The following is a 27054-nucleotide window of genomic DNA, read 5'->3' as shown; positions in this document are numbered from 1 at the left end:
CTTGTAGTTGATTTTAATGTTTTTACGTGTGCCCATAAATTAGAATTTTTCAGGCAAGCATTCATTTCGTCTGCAGGGGTTGATCTAAGTATTATAGGTTATAGGTATTATAGGTATTATATATTATTTGCCTGAAATCTCCCGCAAGCAATATTAATGTGCTGCCAAAGGGTTTCGACTTCCCTCGCAAATCTTTCAAGCATTGATCCAGAGCCTCGAGCGATTTTTTGTGTGCCATTGTGCACTCATCCCAAATAATAAGTTTGTATTGCTGCAATACTTTACCCATCCCAGATGATTTGGAAATATTGCACGTGGGAGTTTCTGTAGAATACAAATTCAGAGGCAATTTCAAAGCGGAATGAGCAGTTCTTCCACCAGGCAGCAATGTTGCGGCTATTCCGGACGACGCAATTGCCAACGCTATATCATTTTTTGATCGAATTGATGCCAGAATCAGTTTTATCACAAACGTTTTACCAGTACCTCCTGGCGCATCCAAAAAGAAAATTTCTCCAACGTTGTTATCGACACAATGCATTATCGTATCATAAATGTCTTTGTTCCGACGTTAACTCGGAAATGTTATTTTGTACATACGACAATAGATCACTTGTACTGTAACTTTGTTCACGATCCAATTCTACACATGTCGAAACAGCAGCGATACGGTTAGGTGAAGGCATTCCCAAATCCTGAAGAGGTTTGTTTGCCATACGTATAGTACCGTTTACAGTTCTCAAATACTCAAAGGATGTCGGACCGGGTACATTCACCAAAAGCAGGCGTAGAAAGAAGCATTCATGTTGATTGGGGTGAACGGTGTAGAGTCTTCCTATCGTGGTATCTTTGAAGATGGTAGGTTGGCCGTCGAGAATTTCTATCACTGATGAAGTACAATTGTAAAAATTTATGATTATCGCCTGAGAATGGTAGAAGGGACCCTGCTCTGTGATAAATTTGCCGTTTTACTTTGAAAGTAGACATAAATTGATCTGGATTTTCGATTTGGGCTCCAAACGACGTCATGTGGAAACATGAGTTATATTTTCTGATTTGTGATAAAAAATGCTTAGATTCTGACGTAGTTCCAGTAAGGAAAGTCATCAATGGCTCTGGTGGTGCAGCCAATAGAGGAAGTTTAACTTTTCCTGAGGCGCAACACATTCCCATTGTTTCACCATTGAATTTCAAGGCCTTGCAATAGGGACAAATTTTAGACATAATCCCGATTTGAACACATCTACTCAAGCTATAATCATCGACTGGGCTGTACCTGAATGCCCGGCGATAACTTTCAGGTTGCTCTGATTCCTTGGCACGCTTTCTTTTCTTACTTCCTCTATCAGCAGCAAGCCTGATTTCTTGCTGTTCTTGTGATTCCTTGGCACGCCTTCTTTTTTCACTTTCTCTTTTAGCAGCAAGTCTGGTTTCATGTTGCTCTGGTAGTTCCTCGGCATGCCTTTTTTTTCACTTTCTCTTTTAGCAGCAAGTCTGGTTTCATGTTGCTCTGGTAGTTCCTCGGCACGCCTTCTTTTTTCACTTTCTCTTTTAGCATCAAGTCTGGTTTCGCTTTGCTCTGGTAGTTCCTCGGCACGCTTTCTGTTCTTTCTTTCTCTATCAGCCTCAAGCCTGTTTTCTTGCTGTTCTTTTGGTTCCTCGGCACGCTTTCTCTTCTTACTTTCTCTATCAGCAGCAAGTTTTTTGGCATAGACTCTTTGAGCATCTTCCTCGGCTGTTGCCATTGTAAGTTCATCAGTCATTTTACAGTTAAACATTAATAGATTTCTCCGTGAACGCATGTCTGAAGTATCTTTAATGACGTCACCGTCATAACAAAAATTACGACAACTAACTTCATGACGTCAGTCAACACACAAACATGACGTCACCCGACAGACCCACACACACACAGACAACTTATTTTTATATATATAGATATCTTGCGAATATACAACATTCTTCGCTGTTCCATTGTCTGTGCTTGCGAATATACAACATTCTTCGCTGTTCCATTGTCTGTGCATATAAATAGATTGTCAGGTTTACCGACTCTTGAACATGCAACATATAATTGTCCATGGGAAAAACAATCCGTATTCAGATCTATACCTCATTATTCTAATGATTGCCCTTGAGCTTTGTTGATGGTGATTGCTAATCGAACATCCCCTGTGTCCTGGTCGTCATTTATATATCCCCCCTTTGCCCCCAGGCTTCCCCATTTTAGTTGTGTCCCTGTGTCCCGGTCGTTATTTATATTCCCTGTGTCCCGGTCGTTATTTGTATCCCGGTCGTTATTTGTGTCTTTTTGTCCCAGTCTGTAATTTCTCTTTGAGTTTCCCGGTCTTCATTTATATCCCCTGTGTCCCGGTGTCCCGGTCGTCATTTGTGTCCCGGTCTGTAATTTCGCTAGTCGACAAACATGAAGACAGTCGACAAACAACTTCATGACGGAATAATGCTCAATCCTTATAATGACGTCAGTCGACAAACATGACGTCAGTCGACACACAAACATGACGTCAGTCAACACACAAACAAACAACTTATTTATATATATATATATATATAGATTGGGTTATTTTTCAACTCCTCATCTGGTGATGGCTTTAATTCTTAAAGTCAGTTAAGCGAAAATAGGATTTGATCACCGATGTGGACTAGCATGTTTTTGTACAGATCGATGAGGGGAGGATATGTTTTCCACGGAGATTGCATCCTGGAAACTTAGCCGTCGGGACAAGAGACCAGTGTAAAGTTGAATGCAGTTTTTCTGGATATGGGCTCCCCTTATCCGTTGACAATGTCTCACCACTATTTGCCGTGTGGTCATTACAAAAGGATTAACAATCTGTTTGCTCCAAATTTCCCCGACTTTGCTACAGTTAAGGAGAATGGCCTGCAAGGATAGTTTTTGAAATTGATGGTGAAATATCGGTGGAAGTTCATGACTCAATAAAGGATTTTGTTTTTCGTGCATAAACAGACTGGTGACTAAGGACTCTTTGAGTCCACACAATATTTCTTTGGTAGAGGATTGGGGTGTGCAGTGGACACCTTCATATTAAAAGCTTATTGCCTACCTTCATCTGAAAGAGAATATCGTTGTACATCATCTTCTTTTGAGATAGATGCTAGCCAATGGTTTCAAAGTCACAAAGATACATAGAGCCCCCCAATTCGACCAAAAGTCAAATTTGAAACCGTTTATTGATACTTGGTTGTAAAGGTTCAGGAGCGGAAACAAAGATTGAAAAAGAACTCTTTCTACTCACTTTAAAATCAGCCTCTGGTAAAATGTGTGAGACTGTGCGCAATATAAGTCCTCGCGACGTTGTAACTGACCTAAAAGAATATTCTTGAATCGTTGCCGATCGAAGCTTCACATCACTCATCATCATAGACTCCAATGTGGTCTTCTTACATAGGAAAAAAAGAAACTTTATTTTCGATAAAATGTTGCTGCTGGTAGCACAATTACGAAAATTTCGAAAAAACTCATGTCGTCATTCTTTTACAATTTTATAGGTGCCCATGGTCGAAAGAGGGACAGGTTCAAGCATAATATAGGGATATCGATTTACTTTTGCTAAAAGTTAAAACCGAAAATTTATCTTAAGATTTGGAAAAAAAGTATCCACATTTGCTCTCAAATGGACTTGACCAACTGGGACGAGTCCATTTACCCGGAGTTAGTGAAGCGCCAGGCCCAAAATAAATCATTATTATTTTTAAAGTCCTAAACGGGGAGTTACTTGATTTTCAATGGTGTGCTTGCAGGTCCGAATGTGTCTGCTAAAAGGTATCAAAAAGTCTGCAGGGGGTGCCTAGACACTATGTGAAAGATAATTTTTACATGAATGCTTATAGAAACTCTGTGGAGAGTAATACCATTCCAAGAGCGAAAGTCATGGTGATTCGCTCTTTAAAATTTTAAAACTACACATTTAGAGTGGAAAAAAACACCATACCACCCGTATTGGATAAAGTCTATGTGTGTGTAGACGGTGTGAAGGTGCTTCCCAATCGATATTATCTTACTTCGGACTGAGATGTATGTTTTGAATATAGACTTCATCTTGGTCAGGTAAAAATTCAATAAATAGTGGGAGGGATTCATTTTTGTACCCATAGGTGGGAGGGGGGGCCTTTTTTCAGCAGTGTTTTATGTTCTTTAGCAAGGTAGAGCTGTTGTATGTCAGTGTTTTTTTAAATATAATTGTTTAAAAATTGTGTTTTAATTATCTAGTTGGTCCCTTGCCCGCTGCTGGCCTGCGGCCACCACGCTCCCGGCGGGGGGGGGGGCTTTCTTAGTGTCATTATAAATGTGATAAGTGCTTTATAAAACAGTTTTAGTCGTGCCTTAACAGAAAAACATTTATTATTCCAAAAAAAAAACTTGTAGTGCCTTTATTCTGAATAAAAAACATGTATTTAAATTTATTGTCGTGTTCTCGAACATAGGGAAATATTATTATTTATTCAATAAACAGATGGATTCTACAGTTTTTGTATTTTGACATTGAGGGAAAGTAGTATATGAATGAATGAATGACTGTATTTAAAGCCATTTTTCAGGCCGTATACATACATATACAACAGAAAACAAACTAAATTATGTAACAATCGACTTTTGAATAATAAGACCGGGAGAAAAGTCCCAAACCTCCCTTGATGAAAAGTATTTGAGTTGTGGCGTGCAGACCTAGCATTCGTTTATAATAGTGCAGCTGTAGAGTTTCTAATGAATTTGCCACTTCTAGGCCCCATACTCCCACTCCATAGTGGAGGATTGGCCTCATTTTTGAGTTGAACACGTTTTTGTGCATCTTTAAGTCACCTATTCCCGTCAAGTTACTGTTCCTAAACAGCGTTGCCATTGCTGCTTTTACTCGATTTGCCATCTTCGAAATATGATTGCTCTATCTTCCGTTCGATGTTAGATGGAATCCTAAATATATTGCCTGAGACACAACCTTCACAGCTTTCTTCATCAAATTAAAACTTTCTTCATCTCTATTTCCTGTTGATTGTCTACGGCAAAAAATCATCACCTCTGTCTTTTCTGTGTTAATTTCCAGTTTCTTTTCCTCTAAATATTCAGCTGTTAAATTTAACAGAGTTTGTAGCTCCGAATTGGATCTGGCGAATAAGGCAATATCATCGGCAAATAATAGTAACGATAATACTTTATTTCCAAGGTGTACAACTGGCGCCCATCTTTTTTCAAGGTATTCGGCAAGATCATTTATAAAAATAGCAAAAAGTTTCGGTGATAGGATACTACCCTGTTTTACACCTTATACATTAAAAACAAACTCTAGATATACCGCTTCCTGCTATCTTTACCACATTTCTGGTCAAACAATACATCAAGAGAAGAACCCTTAAAAATCGTGACGGAATTCCTGTTCCTAAAAGCGTTCTAAACAGAATTATACGGTCAACACTGTCAAATGCTCTACTTAAATCAAGAAAAGCCACATATAACTTTCCGTTTCCCTTGCAATACTTACTAATCAATGCATTTAGAACAAACATTTGATCAGATGGTGATTATTGAGTGATAGATCATTTGAAAATAAGAGAGTAAGAGAAATCATTCGAAATAAAGAAAGTAGAGAAAGCATGTTAAAATAAACTAAGAAGGAGTGAATTGGAGGTAATAGATCCAATTGCTGAAGATCTGGAAGATGTAACCAGACGGCATAATAGTAAAAGGTTGAACTGGTACGTTAATAAGTTGAGAGGGAATAGTCAATCTAAACTTGTCCCTGATAAGGAAAGAGCTGAAGACAGATGGGTAGAGCATTTTGAGAATGTGCTAAACCGTGATAGAAATATAGAGAACAAAGCAAAAGGTTTGTGGCACCTTGGATGTGAAGGAAGATTTATTCTTTGAGGAAAAATTAGTGACAGTACTAAAAGGATTAAGAAATAATAATGCCCCACGTAGGCTACTGGTAGGTTGGTAAATGAGTCTCTTAAATATGGTGACTATGAGGCTAAAAGTAAGTTTCTGAAAATTATGAATATGATTTTTGAAAAAAGGGAGGAGCCTAGAGATTTTAGCAAAACTCTAATTACACCCCTCCATTAGAAAGGCAATACACGTGATTCTGGTAATTATAGGAGCTTTATTTTCTGTGCTAGTAAGTTTCATATGATGATTAGTCTTAGACTTAGGAATGCTATAAATAAAGTTTTAAGGGACGAACAGTATGGTTTTAGAAAAGGTAGAGGATTTTTCCACCAAATTTGGGGTTTTTCGGGTTCAGGGTGCAAGAATAGGTTTGAAGACTAATGTTAAGAAGACTAAGTCGCTAAGACTAGGAATAGGTAAAGATGAAAAGTTGATGTTAGATAACGAGAAGATGGATCAAATGGACAGTTTCACTTACCTAGATAGTATTATTAGTAAATACGGTGGATGTAGTGACGATATTTAAAGTAGAATAGCCAAGGCCCAGGGTGCTTATTCAGAGTGGAAAAAAGTTTTGAAGTATAAGAAGATAAGTTTGCGAACCAAGATAAGAATATTAGAAGCTACGATGATGACAGTGGCCAAGCATGGTGTGTGTATAACTGAAACCTCGTATATGAACTCCAAGCAACTGTACCCCTGTACCTGAAGCCTAAGCAACTGCCCCCCTTTAAATGAACCCCCGTGAAGCTGAACCTTCGTGTAACTGAACCTTCGTACAGCCCCTTTTAACTCAACTCCCTTTGCAACTGAACGCCCGTGCAACTGAACCCTCGTGTAACTGACCTCTCCTGCAACTGAACCCCATTTAACTGAACCAGCGTGCAACTCAACTCCATTTAACTCAACCCCTGTGTAATTGAACCGTATAACTGAACCCTTACTCAGTTTTTCAGTATTCTACAATTATGAAGGAATATCATGGGGTATAACACAAGTTAGAATCTATAGGTATTCAACCTTGTTGGAACAGTTTGTTTTTAAAGTCGTTATGCAAATGCCATTCAAGATCATCCATAAAAAAGCTCTGTTTTGTTGTCACAAAAAAGTAAATTGGACGTCACAAACCATTAAAGCTAAATTTATTTCTCCTTTTTTTTTCAGATGAATCAGACCTTTGCTGAACGCTGAGTATTAAACGTCTGTGCTGAAAATATTCGAAATTTGTGAATTTAGATAACCAATTTTGATCAGATTTTCTGGGGAGATTGCAGCTAAATAGGGCATGGAAAGGGACTGGTTGGACTCTGGCCTTCTTTCAACATTCCCATCAATATGCCCTAAAAGTTTAAACTTGACACCCTCAGCTATTCTCGACATGTTGCAGATATGTCTTCTTGTAAAAGTGGGTACACATAGTCTCTTTTGATTTAACTGAAGATGCCACTAAACATTACCTGAAAGATGTGATGGCTGATACCATCAGCCATTCTTTAGATATTGCTGGTATTTCTTTTTCAAAAGCAAAAAAAGAAAAAGTATTTTTTTTGTGTTCGGGTTTCTCTTGACCTTTCCTTAAATTTTGACCTTAATAGTCCAAGCTTTTTTGAATATCCAGGATCAAACATGCCCTTTTTTTCTTGATAAAGAACCTTAAATGTTAACAATAGGTAATTTGCATTACTTACAGCCTTTGCACCAGGAGCTAGGGTTTGTGAGACCTAGAGGCATAGTTATTTAACGTCAGGACTGTTTTAAATAAAACTGGTATCTTATAATTTTTATCGGATGAATTTGGGGGACAATGAGATTTGAGGGTGGGGGGTTTGACTGGTTGCCTTCTGATTACTTTCGGTTCTTAAAAAGTGGACTAGAACTTTCTATTTCCATTAGAAGTAGCCTCCTCCAAAGTTTTCAGGACCATCCCTTCCATAAAATCTTATATCTTAACAATGGGCAACTTGCATAACTTACAGCCCTTGCCCTGGGGACTCTAGGGAGTTTTTGTTGACCACGAAGATCTTGTTTTTTCGGCCTTTGGAATATATTAAACAAAATTGCTGTGTCAAAATTTTGATATGATACATTTGGAAAAAAAAAGTGTGGGAAGACTGGTTGCCCTCTCATCACTTTTGACTTCTAAACAAGGCACTAGAACTTTAAATTTGCAACCGAATGGGCCCTCTCCGAAGTTTATTTGACCACTCTTTCCACATGAAATACTTCTGAAAAAATTATAATAAATCATTGAAGCCTTAGGGCTCTTTTTTTATAGGCAACGCTATTGCGTTGCTTCTGATATAATTCTGCTCCACGAACTTACTACGGTTTTTTGGGGAGGCTGGGGAATTTTTTGAGTAGTTAAGGCATAGACAGGAAGCCAGAAATAAGTTTGGTTTTGCATCGTTGGTAAACTGTAATTGCAGCAGCTTTAACTTATCTTAGTTTTCCATCGGTGGAGTTTTATGTCAGTCCTTTTGGGGAAACCTAATACAAAGTGTTTATAGGGCAACCAGGACCCTCCCTCGCTTCTTTTCACTTTCCTCTGTCCATTGAAATCCGATCAAAATTTCAAGATATCTATTTTGTTAAACATAGCTGAGAAGTCCAACAACTATACCTCTGGGAATGACAAGCCCCCCCCCCACAACTTTTGTGTAAGGGCTGTAGTTTCTACAATTTGTTCATTGTTTACAAATGGGAATTGTGATTCGAAAAGGGGGGCATTTTGATTCTTGGTTTCCAAAAAGGGTAAGAGTATTAAGATTAAGGTCTCATAGAATCTTAAGTGGAGTATCGATATAAATCAAAGCCCACTATGTTTGTATAGTCTATAAAAAGGGCATACCAGAAATATCTCAGAAATGATTTAAGGTATTAAGTCGAAACTTACAGGATACGATGAGTGGAATGCTCAACTGACCAAAAGGAAAATGTGCATGCTGCTATTATGCCGTTGTATTATACTATTATGCCGTCTGGCTGCATATTCGACATCTTTGCTTCATACTTGCTTAGTTCACATTTTAATATTTTATCCACTTTCTTTATATTCCTCTTATTTTCATTTGATCTTTCACTCAAATTATTCTTGTACAGGCCCCTCCTCCTCTCTATTAAACATAAAGCATTTTCACCAATATTCCTAGCTGCGTTAATAACTTTCTTCCTTAAGACACCATCAGCGACTTCACAAACCATTTTCTGTAAATTATTCCATCCCTCTTCTGAATGGTCAAATTTTAAACTCTATAGTTTAATATTTAACTGTTCCTAGTAAGCTTCTCTTAGATTTTTATCTTGGAGTTTATCAACGTCGATTACAAAATATAGCTTTTATATGAAGAGTACTGAAAAACTGAGTACGGGGGGTTCCGTTTCACGAGAGCGTAGTTATACGAGGGTTCAGTTGCAGGGGAGTCAGTTGCACGGGGGTTTGATTACACGGGGTTTGATTTGCACGGTGGTTCAGTTGCACGAGGGTCAGTTAGATGGGGCTCTGTTGCATGTGGGTTCAGTTATACGAGGGTTCAGTTGCACAGGAACTCAGTTAAACGGTGTTTCAGTTGCAAGGGTGTTTCAGTTGCAGTTACGTGATTATTCAGTTGGAAGGGGGCTTGGTTGCACGAGGGTTTAATTAAAAGGCGCTCTGTCGCTTGGGGCTCAGTTACACGGAGGTTCAGTTGCAATGGAACCGTCAAGTATGGTTCTGAAGCGTGGGTGTTCTGAAAACGGAGGATGATTTGCTTGATGTGTTTCAAAGACTTTGCCTATGGATTCTTTTGGGTACCCTAGCTAGCGTTCGTGCAGAGTTGTGTTTACTTTGAAGAGACTCAATCAAAATTAAAAATATCAAGATGTAGCTAAATTTAGAAATGAATACAATTAAAAATAATTGTGTACTGTGGCTTTGTATTTTCATTAAGACAAAATAAGAATTTTAAAGAATGTATTTTGTTGACATTCTTGATTGGTTAAAATATCTTATTTTTTATATGCCTATTTAGACTACTTATAAAGAGGAGAAAATTCTATTCGTAACACTCTCTGTAAGGAGCGTAAGCCGCTCCGTGTCTGCTAGCGTGCGTCATGACCGCGATATGTTAGCGTGCTTGAACCCATTGTTCTTATTTTTCAAGATGGGGAGCTCAAAACCTCCAGTTTAAGAATTTTAACCATGTTGATTCAAATGTTGCATTTCTTATTTTTATCTACCGCTATTTTCAAGGAGTTTCAAACTCTTTCAAAATTGTTATTTTTACTATTACGATACGCCTATATAATAGCTATTATTCCTGAATTATCTTTAAATAAAAAAATCTCACACTGGGCTTTTTTGACACCTTTTTAAAATTTGGCTTACAATAGGCTGTAGTTCTCTCTTTAGTAGGTTGAATTTGCTGCTACAATCATGATCTAGGCGTTTCTACTTCGTTTCAATATCATATGGTTTGGTGTCCTATGGTTTCAATATCAGCCTAATTACATCTTTTGCGTCAAGAAACTATAAACCTTAAGAGGAATCGTTCGGACAAATGTAATAAATAATTAATTACAACTGAGTTTTGTTGCGCTAGCTTTTCACTGAAAATACATTAGTCTTTTAGCTGTACATTATTGAAGAGATTTGTTGACACCTCAAAAGTACTGCTTTACTACAGATTATCTTCTGGTCAATGATTTGCCAAATCCATCCTAGACCGCCAACTTTGTTCAGTTATCGGGTGGGGGTAGTTTAGAAATAGATCTGAACTATTGTTAGACGTATGCCACATTAACAAAGATTATTTACTGCATCGAGATTAAGCTAATATTTATTATTTGGGGTCAATTGAATAGGCCATATTACAGATATATATATATATATATATATATATATATATATATATATATATATATATATATATATATATATATATATATATATATATATATATATATATATATATATATATATATATATATATATATATATATATATATATATATATATACATACATTTAGCTGTGCTTCTAACTTTCTTCCATAAGATACCATCAGCAAGTTCACAAATTGTTTTTCTAAGATTATTTCATCCATATTCTACGACCACATCGTCAAATTGTAAACTCTCCAGTTTAGTATTTTGTAGTTCCTGTGACGTTTCTCTCAAATTCTCATCCCGGAGTCTACCAACGTTATAACTTCCCGGAAGGTAGTTACCCTCCCAAAATTTGAGCTTCAAATTCAACCCTAGAAATCATTAGATAGTGAACTTTACTTTTAACATCAATGACAGCACTCCCATATACCCTAGTATCTTATATTTATCCTGACAGTCTTTGGTTTACAATAACATAATCAATAAGGTTAGCTGTCTTACCATCATGTGAATACCATGTTAAATTATGGGCATTTCTATGACCAAATACTGTATTGGTTATAATTAAATTGTTATACCTATAAAATTATACCAGTCCTTAGGCATTATTGTTTTCTTTTCCTAAAATAAATTTACTAAGGCTTGGATACCATTTATCCCTATTTCTACCGACCTGGGTTTTAAAACCTCCTAATAAAAAGACCATATTCGTTTTTTTTAACATTATTTCATTTTTTAGAGTTTTGTTTTCTATTGACAGGCGTTGCCCCTTGCTTACCCATCGTCAGTATGATGGGTCTATAATGCCCAAATGTCTTTGTTCACCATATAGTATATTCAAATGCAAAAGTGTAGTTCAGATATAAATGTTTTGTTGTTTTTTTATTTGTTGTATAAAGGTGTTATTGTGTCATCTGAACTGTAAAATTGAGACCCGCTACCGCTTGTCTCTACCCTAAAATAATCTGAAGTATTCTTTAAAAATAATGAATTAGAATGCATTTTAGAATAATCACGAGGAAACAGTTGCTTCGTGGTCCTAAAAGGCTCTTTGAGTTTTTTTTCGACAAAATTGCTTAAAACAGTAATCAAAGCTGCAACCTTTCCTATCTATGTGTACATTAAGTACAATGTGGACATCGGGTGCAGTTATATATGTATTTTTTTCTTCTCTTTTCCTTTTCAGTCGCATGCATGAAAATTAAGTTGCAATCTTTGTATTGAGTGAAAGTATTATTATACTTATTGAAATTTCCTTGAAGTATTAATTTTCATTTTATGACAAGTATGGTTCTGCTTTCATGCCTGTTTCATAAATTATATGTCATTTTTCGGATGATTAAACATTCTTGACTGATTTGCAAACAGGATATCTTCTTGGTTTCAAGGTAACAAGTAAAACTATCGAGCCTTTTCTCACTCACAAGGTGTGCATCATCGCAAGCCTCTTCCATTTTACGGCAAGTTCTGTCTAAGGAGGTTCTTCGGATTTTGAACATCTGCCAAATACTTGTTTTTTGGAGATTTGGTCTTTTTTCTCCTTTTCTTTATCAGCTGAGAATTCTTCAACCGAGTTATAAATATTTTTACGATTTTCTCTGTAATATCTTGCATTTTCTGTCCAAACACATTTTTTTAATCTTCTCGTAGAGAGTTTTGTGTTCGTCTATAGCCTCAATAGATAAATTTTGGCAATCTTCTAATTGTAGCAAAAGTATAGCCTGTCTATATGGCACTTGGTATTTACCAAGAGACTTATAGCATTCGCAATTTCTGTCCTTCGGTCTGTCTGTCGGTCCCGGTTTCGCTAGTTCGGGCACGTCCAAATAAGCTTGGCGTATCAGGGACCAGACCAGATTAAATTAGAAATAGTCGCTTCCCCGATTCGACTATCTGGGGAGGAGTGGAGGGACGGTTAATTCGGAAAAATTATAGAAAAACTATATATTTTTAACTTACAAACGGGTGATCGGATGACGGTTAATTCGGAAAAATTATAGAAAAAACTAGGTATTTTTAACTTACGAACGGGTGATCGGATCTTAATGAAATTTAATATTTAGAAGGATCTCGTGGCTCAGAGCTCTTATTTTAAATCCCAACTGGAGCTGGTGGCATTGGGGGGAGTTGGAGAGGGAAACCGGAAATCTATGAAAACACTTAAAGTGGAGAGTTCAGGATGAAACTTGGCGTTAAGAATAAGCACAAATCCTAGATACGTGATTGACATGAACGAATCTGCTCTCTTTCGGGAGTAGGGGGAATTTCGGTTAATTAGAAAAAAACTAGGTATTTTTAACTTATGAACGGGATCGAATCTTAATTAAATTTGATATTTAGAAGGATCTCGTCTCCAATAGGTCTTATTTTAAATCCCCACTGGATCTGTTGACATTGGGGGGAGCTGGAGTGAGAAACTGGAAATCCTTGGAGACTCTTAGAGTGGAGAGATTGGGATGAAACGTGGCGGAAAGAATAAGCACAAGTTGTAGATACGTGATTGACATAACTGGAATGGATCTGCTCTCTTTAAGGGGGGGGGGGGGTAATTCGGAAAAACTAGAAAGGCTGAGGCATTTTTACTTACGAACAGGTGATCGGATCTTAATAAATTTTGATATTTAGAAGGACCTCATGTCTCAGAGCTCTTATTTTAAATTCCTACTGGTTCCGAAGACAGTGGGGGGAGTTGGAGGGGGAAGCCGGAAATCTTCAAAGACGCTTAGAGTAGAGAGATTGGGATGAAACTTGGTGGGAAGAATAATCACATGTCCTAAATACGTGAATGGCATAATCGGACCGGATCCGCTCTCTTTGGGGGGAGGGGTGCAGGGGGTAATTCGGAAAAATTAGAAAAAAATTAAGTATTTTTAACATGCGAACGGGTGAGCAGATCTTAAAGAAATTTGATATTTAGAAGTACTTCGTGTCTCAGAGCTCTAAATTTAACTTTCGACCGGATCTGGTGAAATCAGAGGAGTTGGAGGGGAAAACCGGATATCTTGGACAACGCCTAGAGTGGAGACATCGGGATGAAACTTGGTGGGAAGAATAAGCACAAGTCCTAGATACGTGATTGACATAACTGGACCGAATCATCTCTCTTTGGGGGAGTTTGGGGAGGGGGTATAATTCGATAATTTGGAAATATAATTTAAAATGAGGTATTTTTAACTTACGAACGGGTCATTGGATCTTAATGAAATTTGATATATAGAAGGATCTTGTGTCTCACAGTTCTTATCTTTCAATCTCATATCAGTCGTTATTATCAATTTTGGGGGGAATTGGCGGGGAAAACCGGAAATCTTGGAAAACGCTTAGAGTGATAAATTGAGGTATGTTTATCTTACAAATGGTTGATTGGATCCTAATGAAACTTGATATATAAAAAGGTCTCATGTCTCAGATGTTCAATTTTCAATTCGGATCGGATCTGTGGACATAGGGGTGTGGGAGGGGGGAATGGAAATCTTTGAAACCAGAAATCTTTGAAAACACTAAGAGTGGAGAGATTGGGATGAAACTTGACGGGAAGAATACGCACAAGTTCTAGATACGTGATTGACATAACGGACCAGATCCGCTCTCTTTGGGGGATGTGGGGGATGGATTTCATGTGCTTTGACGAGTTCGGTGCTTCTGGACGTGCTAGGACGATGCTAACTGGTAGGTGTGTCAGGGACCTGCACAAATTGACTTGATAACAGTCGTTTCCCCGATTTGACCGTCTGGGGGTGAGGCCGGAGGGAGGAGAAATTATGAAAATTGAGGTATGTTTATCTTACGGATGCGTAATCGGATCTTAATGAAACTTGATATATAGAAAGATCTCATGTCTCAGATGTTCCATTTTCAATTCGTATTGGATTGGGAGCATAGGGGGTGGAGGGAGGAAACAGAAATCTTAGAAATTGGAAATCTTGGAAAACGCTTAGAGCGGGGAGATTGGGATGAAACTTGATGGGAAGAATAAGCACAACTTCTAGATACGTGATTGAGATAACCGGGCCAAATTTGCTCTCTTTGGGGGAGTTGGGGGAATTTCTAGTGCTGTGATAAGCTCGAGAATAAGCACAAGTTATAGATACGTGATTGACATAAGCAGACCGGATCCAATCTCTTTGGGGGAATCAGAGGGATATCTAGTGCTTTGGCGAGTTCGGTGCTTCTTGACATGCTTTGTCGATGAAATTGATGACTCTAGTACCGGGTCTAAATTTAGGTTCCGACCTCGTCACAAGTGCCATATGAGCTCTTGTTTCTTTCGTTTATATTTGCTACACTTTATCTTTGTTTCCAGTCTAATTTCAGTCAACAGTGAAATTTCTTTAAGGTTAAGAACTAATCCCTCATGGACAGTTCCTAGACTTTTTCCTGGTTCTGGCACTTCTTTAATCTCTAACATGAAGCATGAGAAAGTTTGACCCCCCTAAAACACAGCAGTTTTACTCTAGAGTCTAGAGTAAATGTGCCATGGGTAGGTTTCAGGGGTCAGAATTAAGTATCTCGAAGAATAAGAAAAACTAAGATTTTAAATATAAACAAACGGCATAATGCCAATGGTTGCCAAGAATATGGAATATATTTCAAAACAGGGTCCACAGTCCGTTCTATAGCGGTAGAAAAATGAAATTATGGGTATTTTCTTTAATATTGACTTAGAAGCATTGAAACCTGAATAAAAACATTAAAAACCTACAAAAATAAATAAAAAAAGACTAAAAAAAAAATATAGAGTTACTTAACATTGCAGTTGAGTCATATGCAACTGGGCTTATTTACACCTTTGGCACTAAAAACCAACCGTGAACATACATTCGACGTATCTTCTGTATTCGTTTGCAATTAATGACTTTCTTATTGAAATCTTTCTTTGAAATTTTATACTTTTCTTATTTTGAATGTTTCCAATTGAAAGCCATCAATAAAAACAGATTCGATGGGTCACGGAGGGAGGGCCAGGGTCGGCTCCCATGATTTATCATTGATAGTTTTTTGGTGGAGGGAGGGGTATCGGGTTATGGCACAGGTCAGCTTACATGAGTCTTGGAATAGCAAATTGTTAATAAGTTTTTTTTGTAGTAATCTACTGTATTCATTTGTAATTAATGAATTTCTTATTGTCATTTTTTGAAATTTTATACTTTTCGTATTTTGAATGTTTTAAATGAAAGCCATCACCAAAAACAGGCAACAGCCCAAAAATCGAAGGAATACAATTGTCATGTTTCTGTAGAAACAGAATTTACAATCACAACGTGATAATTTAGATGTTACAGGGTCGTAATGTCGGTCATATTTTAGAATGTTTAGTACTTTTAATTCCACTCCTGTCATTGAATTTCAGGTCAGTAAGCGTTCTGCTGATGAAATGGCTGGTAGATCCGAGTCAAACGTGAAAGTGATAGTTCCTCAAGAAGAGATACCCGTGGCCATTAATAATGATAAAACTGCACCCATAAAACAAGGAAGCTACGTAGCTATCAAGGTGACTTGAATAAGTTTTCACAAGATATAGACAAATTGATGCATTTATATGCTGACAGTTTGATAGAATCGATTATCTATCTATTCTCATCAAACAGATTGTCAAAGCAAAATGCTTCTATATAGATTTGCATGATTGGTCCTTGAGAAGAGCCCATATTTGTTCCCTCCCTCCAATCTTCCGCCTCCAATTTGCTTCCTATTAAAACATAATATGAAAAAAACTTCGTTTTCTTAAAGAGTTAAAGAGACTGCGTCCCAAAGTCGAACCTTAAAACGTACAGGAATTAGGAGAGGCAGTTGGGGGGGGGGGGGCTGCCGCCCCCCAAACCCCCCGCTTTTAAAGACTTTTGTACAGGTTTTTTGTTGTGGGGGGCTACCGCCCCCCTAACCCCCCGCTCTTGGCGTCGGAAAGGCCCTCTTTTAATTAACAAAACAAAAAACCTGTACAAAAGAGTCTTTAAAAGCTGGGGGTTTGGGGGCGGCAGCCCCCCAACTGCCTCTCCTAATTCCTGTACGTTTTAAGGTTCGACTTTGGGACGCAGCCTCTTTAACTCTTTAAGAAAACGAAGTTTTTTTCATATTATTTCTGTACGTTTTTCTACAATCCATGGTGGATGTAATTTAATAAATTCCTGTACTCCTCGTACAGGAATTAGGACTGCCTCTCCTAATTCTTGTACGTTTTAAGGTTCGACTTTGGGACGCAGCCTCTTTAACTCTTTAAGAAAACGAAGTTTTTTTCATATTTTGTGAAAAAAAACCGCCCGATAAGGGACTTGAACCCTTGACCTTAGGATTAAAAGTCCCACGCTCTACCGACTGAGCTAACCGGGCGTGTTTGAAGTCGAAATACCTGCATGTGCATAAATATAACTTTTAAGAATTTCAAAAATTAACATGGGCTCTTATGGGGAAATGGGTTTTTCTAAGCTAGAAAATCGGGGGGTTAAGATTTTCTGACGAAACTTTCCAGGAAAATTACTCGAAGAATTCCGCGTCGAATGAGTCTTCGTACACCCAGATCCGATGTCGGCTGTGACCTGTAGGCGTGGCGAAAAAGAAACAAAAGGAGAACATGAACATTATGTGGCTATGCGTGGTTTCTGGAAAACAGGGAAGGAGTTATCGGATGGAGCTGAAATTTCGCGGATAAGCTCCTGGGCCCTAGGGGACCTTAACTTGTGAATTTCAGCCCGATCGGACAACGTTAAAGGGGGGTGGGGTTGGTGGGTCGAAACTCTCGGCCAGATTTTCCCCTTGAAGGAAAAGTCGGAGGGGGATGAAATTCGCCAGGTTTCTTAGTTGGAGCTCGGGCTACGAAATGCATCCCTCCCCATCCCTCTGCGACCACTGGAACCGAAGATCGCTTAACATTGTCGTGGTTCGCCTCTTTATAGAGGCACGAGTGTGCCTCCTTGATTTCGAAGTATAATACACTGTAATCGGTGAAGGCGAATTTAGAAAAAAATATTAGAGCAATTCTTTTTACTCACTGCTTATTTACGAATGCACACACGTCTTTAAAGTCGTAGCTAAAACTGTGTATAGCACTTGTAAAATGCCTAGAAGTTGTTCTGACCCTACCTGCACACTATGGGGGAAAGGAGAGATCCCAATTTTAGGCTGAACAACCAACTTACAAGCACTGGCGAAAGATCTATTTTTTCAAATTTTGAAAATATGGACACTGGGGAATTAATCTACCCATGATTGGTTTGAAGGGGCTCCCCTCGGAAATAGTTCTACTTTTTAAAGTTTAATCCTCTCTCCCCTCCCAGAAAAAATTAATCGATAGTCCCGCATGGGCCAGACCTTTATGCGTGGCTATGCTGTTTTAGAACACTGAATACTTAGGGCGGAGGGAGTAATCTAAGTACCCAAACCTTTTTTGGCATTTTGCCGTCGCTAGCAGTTCCTGTACACGAGAGGCTTCATCCGCGCTACTTTTATGCATGAACAGAAACAAGCTAAACAGTCGGTATTTTTGATGTCCATGATATCTTTGAAGTCTATCTCGACTATGTTTTTCATAAAGTGAAAATCTAAACTTACCATGAACGGAGAGTAAAGGAAGGTAGAGAAGGAAAGATTTTATGAGATATTAAACAACATAGACCAAACATATCTACATAACTATGTTTTCCTTGCTCTTACTATTATTAATTCTTCTTTTGCTTCTTTTACAAAAACAAAATAAATAGCTTGACTAACGAATCCTACTATTTAATTACCTAATACTTCTGGCTAACAATGGCTCGTGGCTATGACTTGGAGGCCAGAAACTTGACATTTTCTTTGTAATTTTGAATGAGTTTAGATTTTTGTATGGGATGAATTAATTTAAATTGATTAAAGTAATTTAAATTAATTTGAATTACTTAAAATTAATTCCCCATGACCAAGATGAAAAACCTATAAAGAGACGAAGCGTAAAACACTATGTCTGTTAAGACCTGGAATGACTTATACTTCTTCATTGTGAAGTCTATGGTGGATTTAATTACTTTAGACGAAAAACCATTGAGACTTGACTAGCGATGTTAGGCTAGAGCTAAATTTTCTATGAAACTATGCCACATGTTACGGAGCTATGCGGCACACTTTGCGCAAAAATCGGCAGCTCACGAGTATGGAATATAATTGGAGCCTATTTTTATGCTTTCAGAAACACGTCCTATTAGGCTCACAGCTCAAGAATTTTATCAATATGGTTTTGTTAATTTTTCTCGTGTGGCTTCTAAGTCGTTCGGAACCAATTCTATTAGCTCTGCGAAACAAAACCATATAGATTGAAAGAGAAAGCAAATAGCAGGTTTTAATTATTATAGTTCACCAGCCATTGGACGGTTTATTGTTATTTTTTTTATATATTTCTGTTTCCTTATGTGATTGAGACTAGGGAATGTTTTTAGATACATTTTAATTTGAAGTAGATTTTGGCTTTAAAATGTTAATAATAGTTTGTATGGTTATATTGTGTATGTTTAAAAGAGACCAGAAACGAGCAGTCACATTTTTTAAGTTTTTTTTTTGTTTACGGAAGTACTGAGCAAAGTTATTACTTCAGATGAAGTGAAATTATTGCTTCGCAGATTATGTGAGATACATCTACAAAATTAGCTCAAATAAACTTGCTTGGGATATATTCCTGTATATGTAGGATGTAAAAACTAGCACTTTACTGGAAACTGAGATTCTTTGAGTTTTTTTGAGAATTTTAATGGAGTTTTTTAGAGATTTTTTTATTGATACTAAAAGATATCAATATCATACTTGGTATATAGAATCCTATAAATTAGTATTTTTCTGCAGGTTACTTATGAAAAATTCTGTTCCTAAAAGAACACCCAATTTTTGGGGGTCTTTCTTGGATTTTCAGTTAAGTGCCAGTTTTTAGAATCATTTAAATATTGAAATTTATCACGTGTCAGTTTGTAAGAGCAAGTTTACTGGCTCATATTTCACTCTTTATTTCCGTAAGAAAATCTACTCTGTATTAATCAAACAGTTCGTGGTAACGAACTGTAGTTTGGAGCGACCGGGCTCAATAGAAACTGAAACTCTAAAAAATGAAATTTTGATACCAATGTTTACATCAAAAGAATCGTATTTTAATGCTGATTTTAAATATATAAGTTTCATCAAGATTAGTCTTACCCATCAAAAGTTACGAGCCTGAGAAAATTTGCCTCATTTTAGAAAATAGGGGGAAACACCCCCTAAAAGTCATATGATCTTAACGGCAATTACACCATCAGATTCAGCGTATCAGAGAACCTTATTGTAGAAGTTTCAAGCCCCTATCTACAAAATGTGGAATATCGCATTCTTTGCCAGAAGACAAATCACGGGTGCGTGTTTAATTGTTTTTTTGTTGTGTTTTGTTTTGTTTTTTTCCAGGGGTGATCGTATCGACTCAGTGGTCCTAGAATGTCGCGAAAGGGCTCATTCTAACGGAAATCAAAAGTTCTAGTGTACTTTTTAAGTGACCCAAAAAATTGGAGGGCACCTAGGCCCCCTTCCACGCTTATTTTTCCCCAAAGTCATCGGATCAAAATTCTGAGATAGCCATTTTATTCAACGTAGTCGATATACCTTATAACTATGTCTTTGGGGACGACTTACTCCCCCACAGTCCCCGTGGAAGGGGCTGCAAGTTACAAACTTTGACCTGTATTTACATATAGTATTGGTTAATGGGAAGTGTATAGACGATTTCAGTGGGATTTTTTGGTTTGGGTGGGAGATTTGAGGGGGGGGGTTCTATGGGAGGATTTTTCCATGGAGGAACTTCTCATGGGGGAAGAGACTTTCAATGGTGGGGGCGCAGGATTTTCTAGCACTATTTAAAAAAAAAAACAATGAAAAAATAAATATGAAACGTTTTTTTTTACTGAAAGTGAGAAGCAGCATTAAAACTTAAAACGAACAGACATTATTACGAATATGAGGGGTTTACCTTCTCGTAATACATCGCTCTTTACGCTAAAGTGTTTTTAGTAATTTCAACTATTTATTCTACGGCCTTTGTGATTCAGGGATCATTCAAAAGGAATTGGGACAAAATTTAAGCTTTAATGTAAAGAGCGAGGTAGTTCGCTACGTAATTTAATTCGTAAGTTACGTATATTTTTTACCTATGAAAATGTTCGTAAAAAATTATAAGTTATAGTTGCCTTTTTAAGTAATCAAAAAATTGAAGGGCAACTAGGCCTCCTCCCTCGCTTTTTTTCTCAAAATTTTCCGATTAAAACTATGAAAAAGCCATTTAGCCCAAAAAAAATAATATGCAAATTTCGTTTTAATTATTTGTGTGCGGAGAGCCAAGATCAAAACATGCATTAATCCAAAAACGTCCAGAAATTAAACAAAAAAAATTATTTTAAATGAAAGTAAGGGGCGACATTAAAACTTAAAACGAACAGAAATTACTCCATATATGAAAGGGGCTTTTCCTCCTCAACGCCCTGCTCTTTACGCTAAAGTTTTTTACTGTTTTAAAATGTAGAGTTAAGAGAAAGAGTCAAACTTTAGCGTAAGGAGCAGGGCGTTGAGGAGGAAAAGCCCCTTTCATATACGGAGTAATTTCTGTTCGTTTTAAGTTTTAATGTCGCTCCTTACTTTCATTTAAAATTGTTTTTTTTTTTAATTTTTCTGGACGTTTTTGGATTAATGCATGTTTTGCACTCACGATCGAACATTCTACCCTCCTAAATGATAAATCCTGTATGTAAATGATGGGTAAGTTGCATAGTTTACTACCCATGCCCTGGGCTAGGTATGTTAGACTTTTTGACTGCTTTGGATAAAATGTCCTTTTCCAAACTTCCATAAGCGTTGATGGGTAAAGGGAGGATGTGGCTGCCCTCCAATCGCTCTTCAATATCCCCTCAAAATGCCATGAAAATTTTAATAGAATACCCTCAGCCATACCTTAGATAATGTTGATACAGCCTTTTGAAAATTATCTTGCATATAGTGTGTTTTCACTTTGTTAAGTATCCCCATTAACATCCTCCAAGTTTCACCTTAATATTCTCAGCCTTTTTGGATCTTTACCCTCTAGCATCTTAGCATTTCAACCTTTTGGGTAGTGGCGTAATTTCGTCAAAATCCTGGGGGGATACACGTTGGATCCGATCTTCTCAAGTCAAGTGAAAACCACTGTAAAAACTAAAGAATGGGCCACAGACTACCATAAAGGCAAAGATATACTAAGGAAAAATCGCCCGTTTCTGTGGATGCTTGAATTATTTAGGCTTATCTTAGTTTTGACAAACATTTTGAAGACACTAAATTTTATGGGGGGGGTAGATTGGGGTATCTGGGGTTGGTAGTTGCACTTCTGTTCCATAGAAAATGACATCCCTGATTTTGGGCCTAGAATAAAACATTTTTCCTTTTCCTTATGATAAATCATGCCTGTAAACAATGGGCAAATTGCAGAATTTACATTCTGCAAAATTTAAATTTTGATCAGTCTTGAGGAGAGAGGGCATGTAAAAAGTACAAAGGGGAAGGCCGCCCTCCAATGACTCTTCGATATCCCCCTCACCATACCCTGCAAGTTTCAACTTCCTGCCCCTCAGCCGTTCCTAAAATATTTCTGACAGGGACTTACGACAACCAACATGCAAATTACAAGTTTTGACTGTGTTCAGCATCCCTCTCAAAGTTTCCTTAAAGTTTCACATTAATACCATCTGCCTTCTTGAATCCCTAGGATCAAAAATGACCTCCCTCCCCCTTTCAAAGTATAAAACCCTTTATATTAACAGTAGGCTATTTGCATAAATGAAAGCCCTTGCCCCGGGGACAATGGGTGTTATAACAACCCTGGAGGTATAGCCATTTGATCTTAGGATTATTTTAAACCAAATGACTACCTCAAAGTTTTGACTGGATGTATTTGGGAGAAAAAGTGCGGGAGGGGTACTGGTTGCCCTACAATCACTTTTGACTTCTAAAAATTGCCTTATCTTCAAACGTCTTGGAAAAACACATTAGAAAATGCTAAAATCCAGATGCTTGTCCGCAGCCCCCTCTTTCTTGGAAATTCCTGTATGAAAAAATGGCTCTTTGTGGAGAAAGTGTTTGCTCTAAGTAACTACAGAGACTACAGTGTCTTTTTGTCATAGACTAGCAAAATAATTCCAAGAGATTAGGGCTTTTCCTTTACCAAGTCAGTTAAAAGCCAAATAATATTAGTTCGAGGTTTATTTCAAGCGTAATACCGATAAGCTTTCCTCGACGAAAACGAAAAAAAAAAATCGAAACTGTAAAAATAATCATTTTTGTTTTATTTTGTTTTTTCTTGTTGGCTGAGGATGGCATTTGGCTATTCAGTCAAAATATTCCAAAATGTTAGTTTGTTTGTCATCGTCGTGGTAGAGAAACAGTTTGATATGTCTGTGAATTCTTTTCTTCGTGTAAGGATTATAGCTCTATTTGGATCCCGGTGAAAAGTACTGGGTCCTTCTTGTTTTCTTTCTTTAGTACATCTTGTTTATAATGTTCCTTAAAAAAAAAGAAATGATTCACTTGTAAGTGAAACACAGGGTAGGACAACTTCATGTCCCACTTTACGTACTTGTACTTCATCTTCTTATTTACATGCCTTTATTTTTTAATTAATGCTGCATTTTTAGTAGCCTTGTCGAAGTAATTAAAGCGGAATTACAGCAAGAAAATTGAAGTAGGTACTATAAATCTTGGTTGAAAACCAGCACTTTGAAAACAAGGGGTCAAAATTTTCAAAGATATTCCTTAGTCAAGTCCATGGCTTCTACTGCTTCTTTAACCATAGCTAATTGCTTCCGTTGGGTTCTCGCCAAAGGAGTTTCTTGATTGCTTCCCAATTTATGATTAGTTTTAGCTATATTCTTACAATGAGTTATTTGAGAGTATCGATAGTTGACTTGTTCTGTCCATCCTTTATTTACTCCTTTTGTCTTTCTTTTTCTCTTTAGATAAATCTATATGTATTTCTTCATTTTAAATTTGTTAAAATCATTGAACTCAATATCTTTGGCGAGAACAGTCATCTATAAGGCTAGATGGCTAAACAGACGGTCGAACCAAGCGCTAACGGTGAATAAGAGTGATGTTGTTTTATAGCTCCCTTCCTATTGCAGAAGAATGTTGTTGTTTTTCATAATATATAATACTAGCTGTTGGGGTGGCGCTTAGCGCCACCCACGCCCCCCCCCCGCGCGTTATATATATATATATATATATATATATATATATATATATATATATATATATATATATATATATATATATATATATATAAGTTTAAATAGATTGTCAGGTTTACTGACTCTTGAACATGCAACATATAATTGTTCATGGGAAAAACAATCCGTATTCAGATCTATACCTCATTATTCTAATGATTGCCCTTGAGCTTTGTTGATGGTGATTGCTAATTGAACATTCCCTGTGTCCCCGTCGTCATTTATATATCCCCCTGTCTCCCCCGGCGTCCCCGTTGTAGTTGTGTCCCAGTGTCCCGGTCGTCATTTATATTCCCTGTGTCCCGGTGTCCCAGTTTGTAATTTCTCTTTGAGTGTCCCGGTCGTCATTTATATTCCCTGTGTCCCGGTCGTCATTTGTGTCCCGGTGTCCCGGTCTGTAATTTCTCTTCGAACAATCCCTGTGTCCCGGTCGTCATTTATATATACCCCCTGTGCCCCCAGCGTCCCCGTTGTAGTTGTGTCCCTGTGTCCTGGTCGTCATTTATATTCCCTGTGTCCTGGTCGTGATTTGTGTCCTGGTGTCCCAGTCTGTAATTTCTCTTTGATTGTCCCGGTCGTCATTTATATTCCCTGTGTCCCGGTGTCCCGGTTGTCATTTGTGTCCCGGTGTCCCGGTCTGTAATTTCATCAGTTGACAAACATGACGTCAGTCGACAAACAACTTCATGACGACAGACAGCTCAATCCTTATAATGACGTCAGTCGACAAACATGACGTCAGTCGACACACAAACATGACGTCACTCGACAGACATAACACACATACAACTTATTTTTTTATATATATAGATTCCATTCACATTCTGGTACAAAAGATGAAGAGTAGAGGGGGGGGGATTCATGAATAAAGTCAATAAATCTACTTGAATGGAGAGGCAGTTGACACGAAAAATTGTTTTAATGATGCTTAAATGAAAAAATCGGGTTTTATGCTGTTAGTTCTTGCGTTAAACAATCCGTGCTAACGAACTGTAAAGAAGCGACTTGTGCTAATGGTTACCCAATTAAAAACGTTTGATTACAATCTAAAAAATTGAAGAATTTTATTTTTATGGTGATTCCAGATATATAAAATAGACTGAGTTGGATGTCTCATATCAAAGATTTCTAGATTGACAAAATGTGGTCAATATTTGAAAAGGGCAGAGTGTACTCTTGTTCTAAAAGAAAGAGTAGAATCTATTGCAGATGTTTTAAGCCCTTATATACAAAAATGTTAAATTTTGTATTTTTTTCATTTGCCTCTTTTTCTTTCTCATGTGTGATCGTATTGAGCCAATGGTTCTAGGGTGTTAGACGAAAGCTTATGAGAAAGAACATTAAACGTTCTACTGACCTCTTTAATAACTGAAGAAGATCGTTCTGAGACAAAGTGATATTGTCTGCCATTTTGCGGTGTAAAATGACAATTTTAAGCCAAAGGGTGACAAAAAGCCGTAGAGTGCCAAATATATTGGGAAAACCAACATATGTCAATTTGTCGAAAAGTTATACATTCAGCTTTCCAATTTGAGAGACAGTGCTGCCCCGCTCTGGCACATTTGTTGCAGAAATTCATCTATTAATTTTCAACTTGGACTTCCAACGTGGGGCGGAGCTCTCACAAGTGGGGCGTGACAATATTTTGGTGGGCCATGGCTAGGGCTTGTACCCTTCGGCTGGCTATACTTTACGGTCTTAATTTTGAAAGAAAAATATTTTAATGGGAATGACGTCATATTCGGACACATTAAAAAGCAAAAAAAAAACACGATAAGGTGTGCGTTTAACTGAACTCAAAACAACTGAATCCTGTATAACTGAACCCTCTCGCAACTGAACCCCTGTTTAACTGGACTTCCGTGCAACTCAATCTATGTGCAACTCGACTCCACTTAACTGAACGCCTATTTAAATCGACCCTCGTTTAACTCAGGCCCTGTTTCACTGAGCTCAACCCAAGGCCTAAGAACAAGTTTGAACTAGTGCTGATTAGAAGCTAAAAATTTGCCTCTCACTTCGTTCGCAGATTGATATTTCTCATTTGCTATTTCTATAGAATATTCAATGTCTTCTTGTTTCCTTAGATTGGGGGCTTACCCCTCTTTGAGGGTCCTTGAGGAACATCTGTATAAAAGTTGGCTTGAAAAATGTATCTTCAAAATCGTGGAAATAATGGCATATAATATGTTGTATAATAAAGTATTTCCCAGCTCCGACCCTCCTAATAAATATTCGATGATGCATATATATATATATATATATATATATATATATATATATATATATATATATATATATATATATATATATATATATATATATCTATATATATATATATATATATATATATATATATATATATATATATATTATAAAAATAAGTTTTTTGTGTGTTATGTCTGTCGAGTGACATCATGTCATCATGTCATGATGTTAGTTGTCGTCATGTTTGTTATAACGATGACGTCATTAAAGGTATTTAAGAAATTCGTTCAAAGACAAATTTTTAATTGTAAGAAGATCGTGGACGGAAAAATGTTTAATTGTAAAATGACTGAAGAACCTACAATGGCAACAGCCGAGGAAGCTGCTCGAAGAGTCTATGCCAAAAAACTTGCTGCTGATAGAGAAAGTAAGAAAAGGAAGCGTGCCGAGGAATCACAAGAACAACAAGAAAACAAGCTTGCGGCTGATAGAGAAAGTAAGAACAGAAGGCGTGCTGAGGAATCACAAGAGCAACGTGAAAACAGGCTTGCGGCTTCAAGAGATAATGCCAAATTAGGATTGTGCAACTTCTGTCAACGAAGGCATGTCGAGGAACTACCAGAGCAACGCAAAACCAGACTTCCTGCTAAAAGAGAAAGTGAGCAGCTTGAAAACAGGCTTGCGGCTTCAAGAGATAATGCCAAAAGAAAGCGTGCCGAGGAATCACAAGAGCAACGTGAAAATTATCGCATGGCATTCAGGTACAGCCCAGTCGATAATTATAGTATATGTGTTCAAATCGGGACTATGTCTAAAATTTTTCCCT

General features: G+C 37.4%; 1 protein-coding gene across 1 annotated transcript in view; it reads left to right on the top strand.

The window, feature by feature from the left end:
* LOC136031051 (CDK5RAP1-like protein) overlaps nucleotides 1-27054 on the top strand; it is a 118138-nt gene that overhangs the window by 70846 nt on the left and 20238 nt on the right. The window contains exon 9 of the mRNA XM_065710265.1: nucleotides 16139-16279. Within this exon, the coding sequence (XP_065566337.1) occupies nucleotides 16139-16279 (141 nt within the window). The remainder of the gene's footprint in view (nucleotides 1-16138; nucleotides 16280-27054) is intronic.

The sequence above is a fragment of the Artemia franciscana genome, chromosome 1 (genome assembly GCF_032884065.1).
Source record: "Artemia franciscana chromosome 1, ASM3288406v1, whole genome shotgun sequence".
Taxonomy (NCBI): Eukaryota; Metazoa; Arthropoda; class Branchiopoda; order Anostraca; family Artemiidae; genus Artemia; species Artemia franciscana.
The sequence above is the reverse complement of the archived record's forward strand: the minus strand, read 5'-3'. Positions and strand labels throughout refer to the sequence as shown.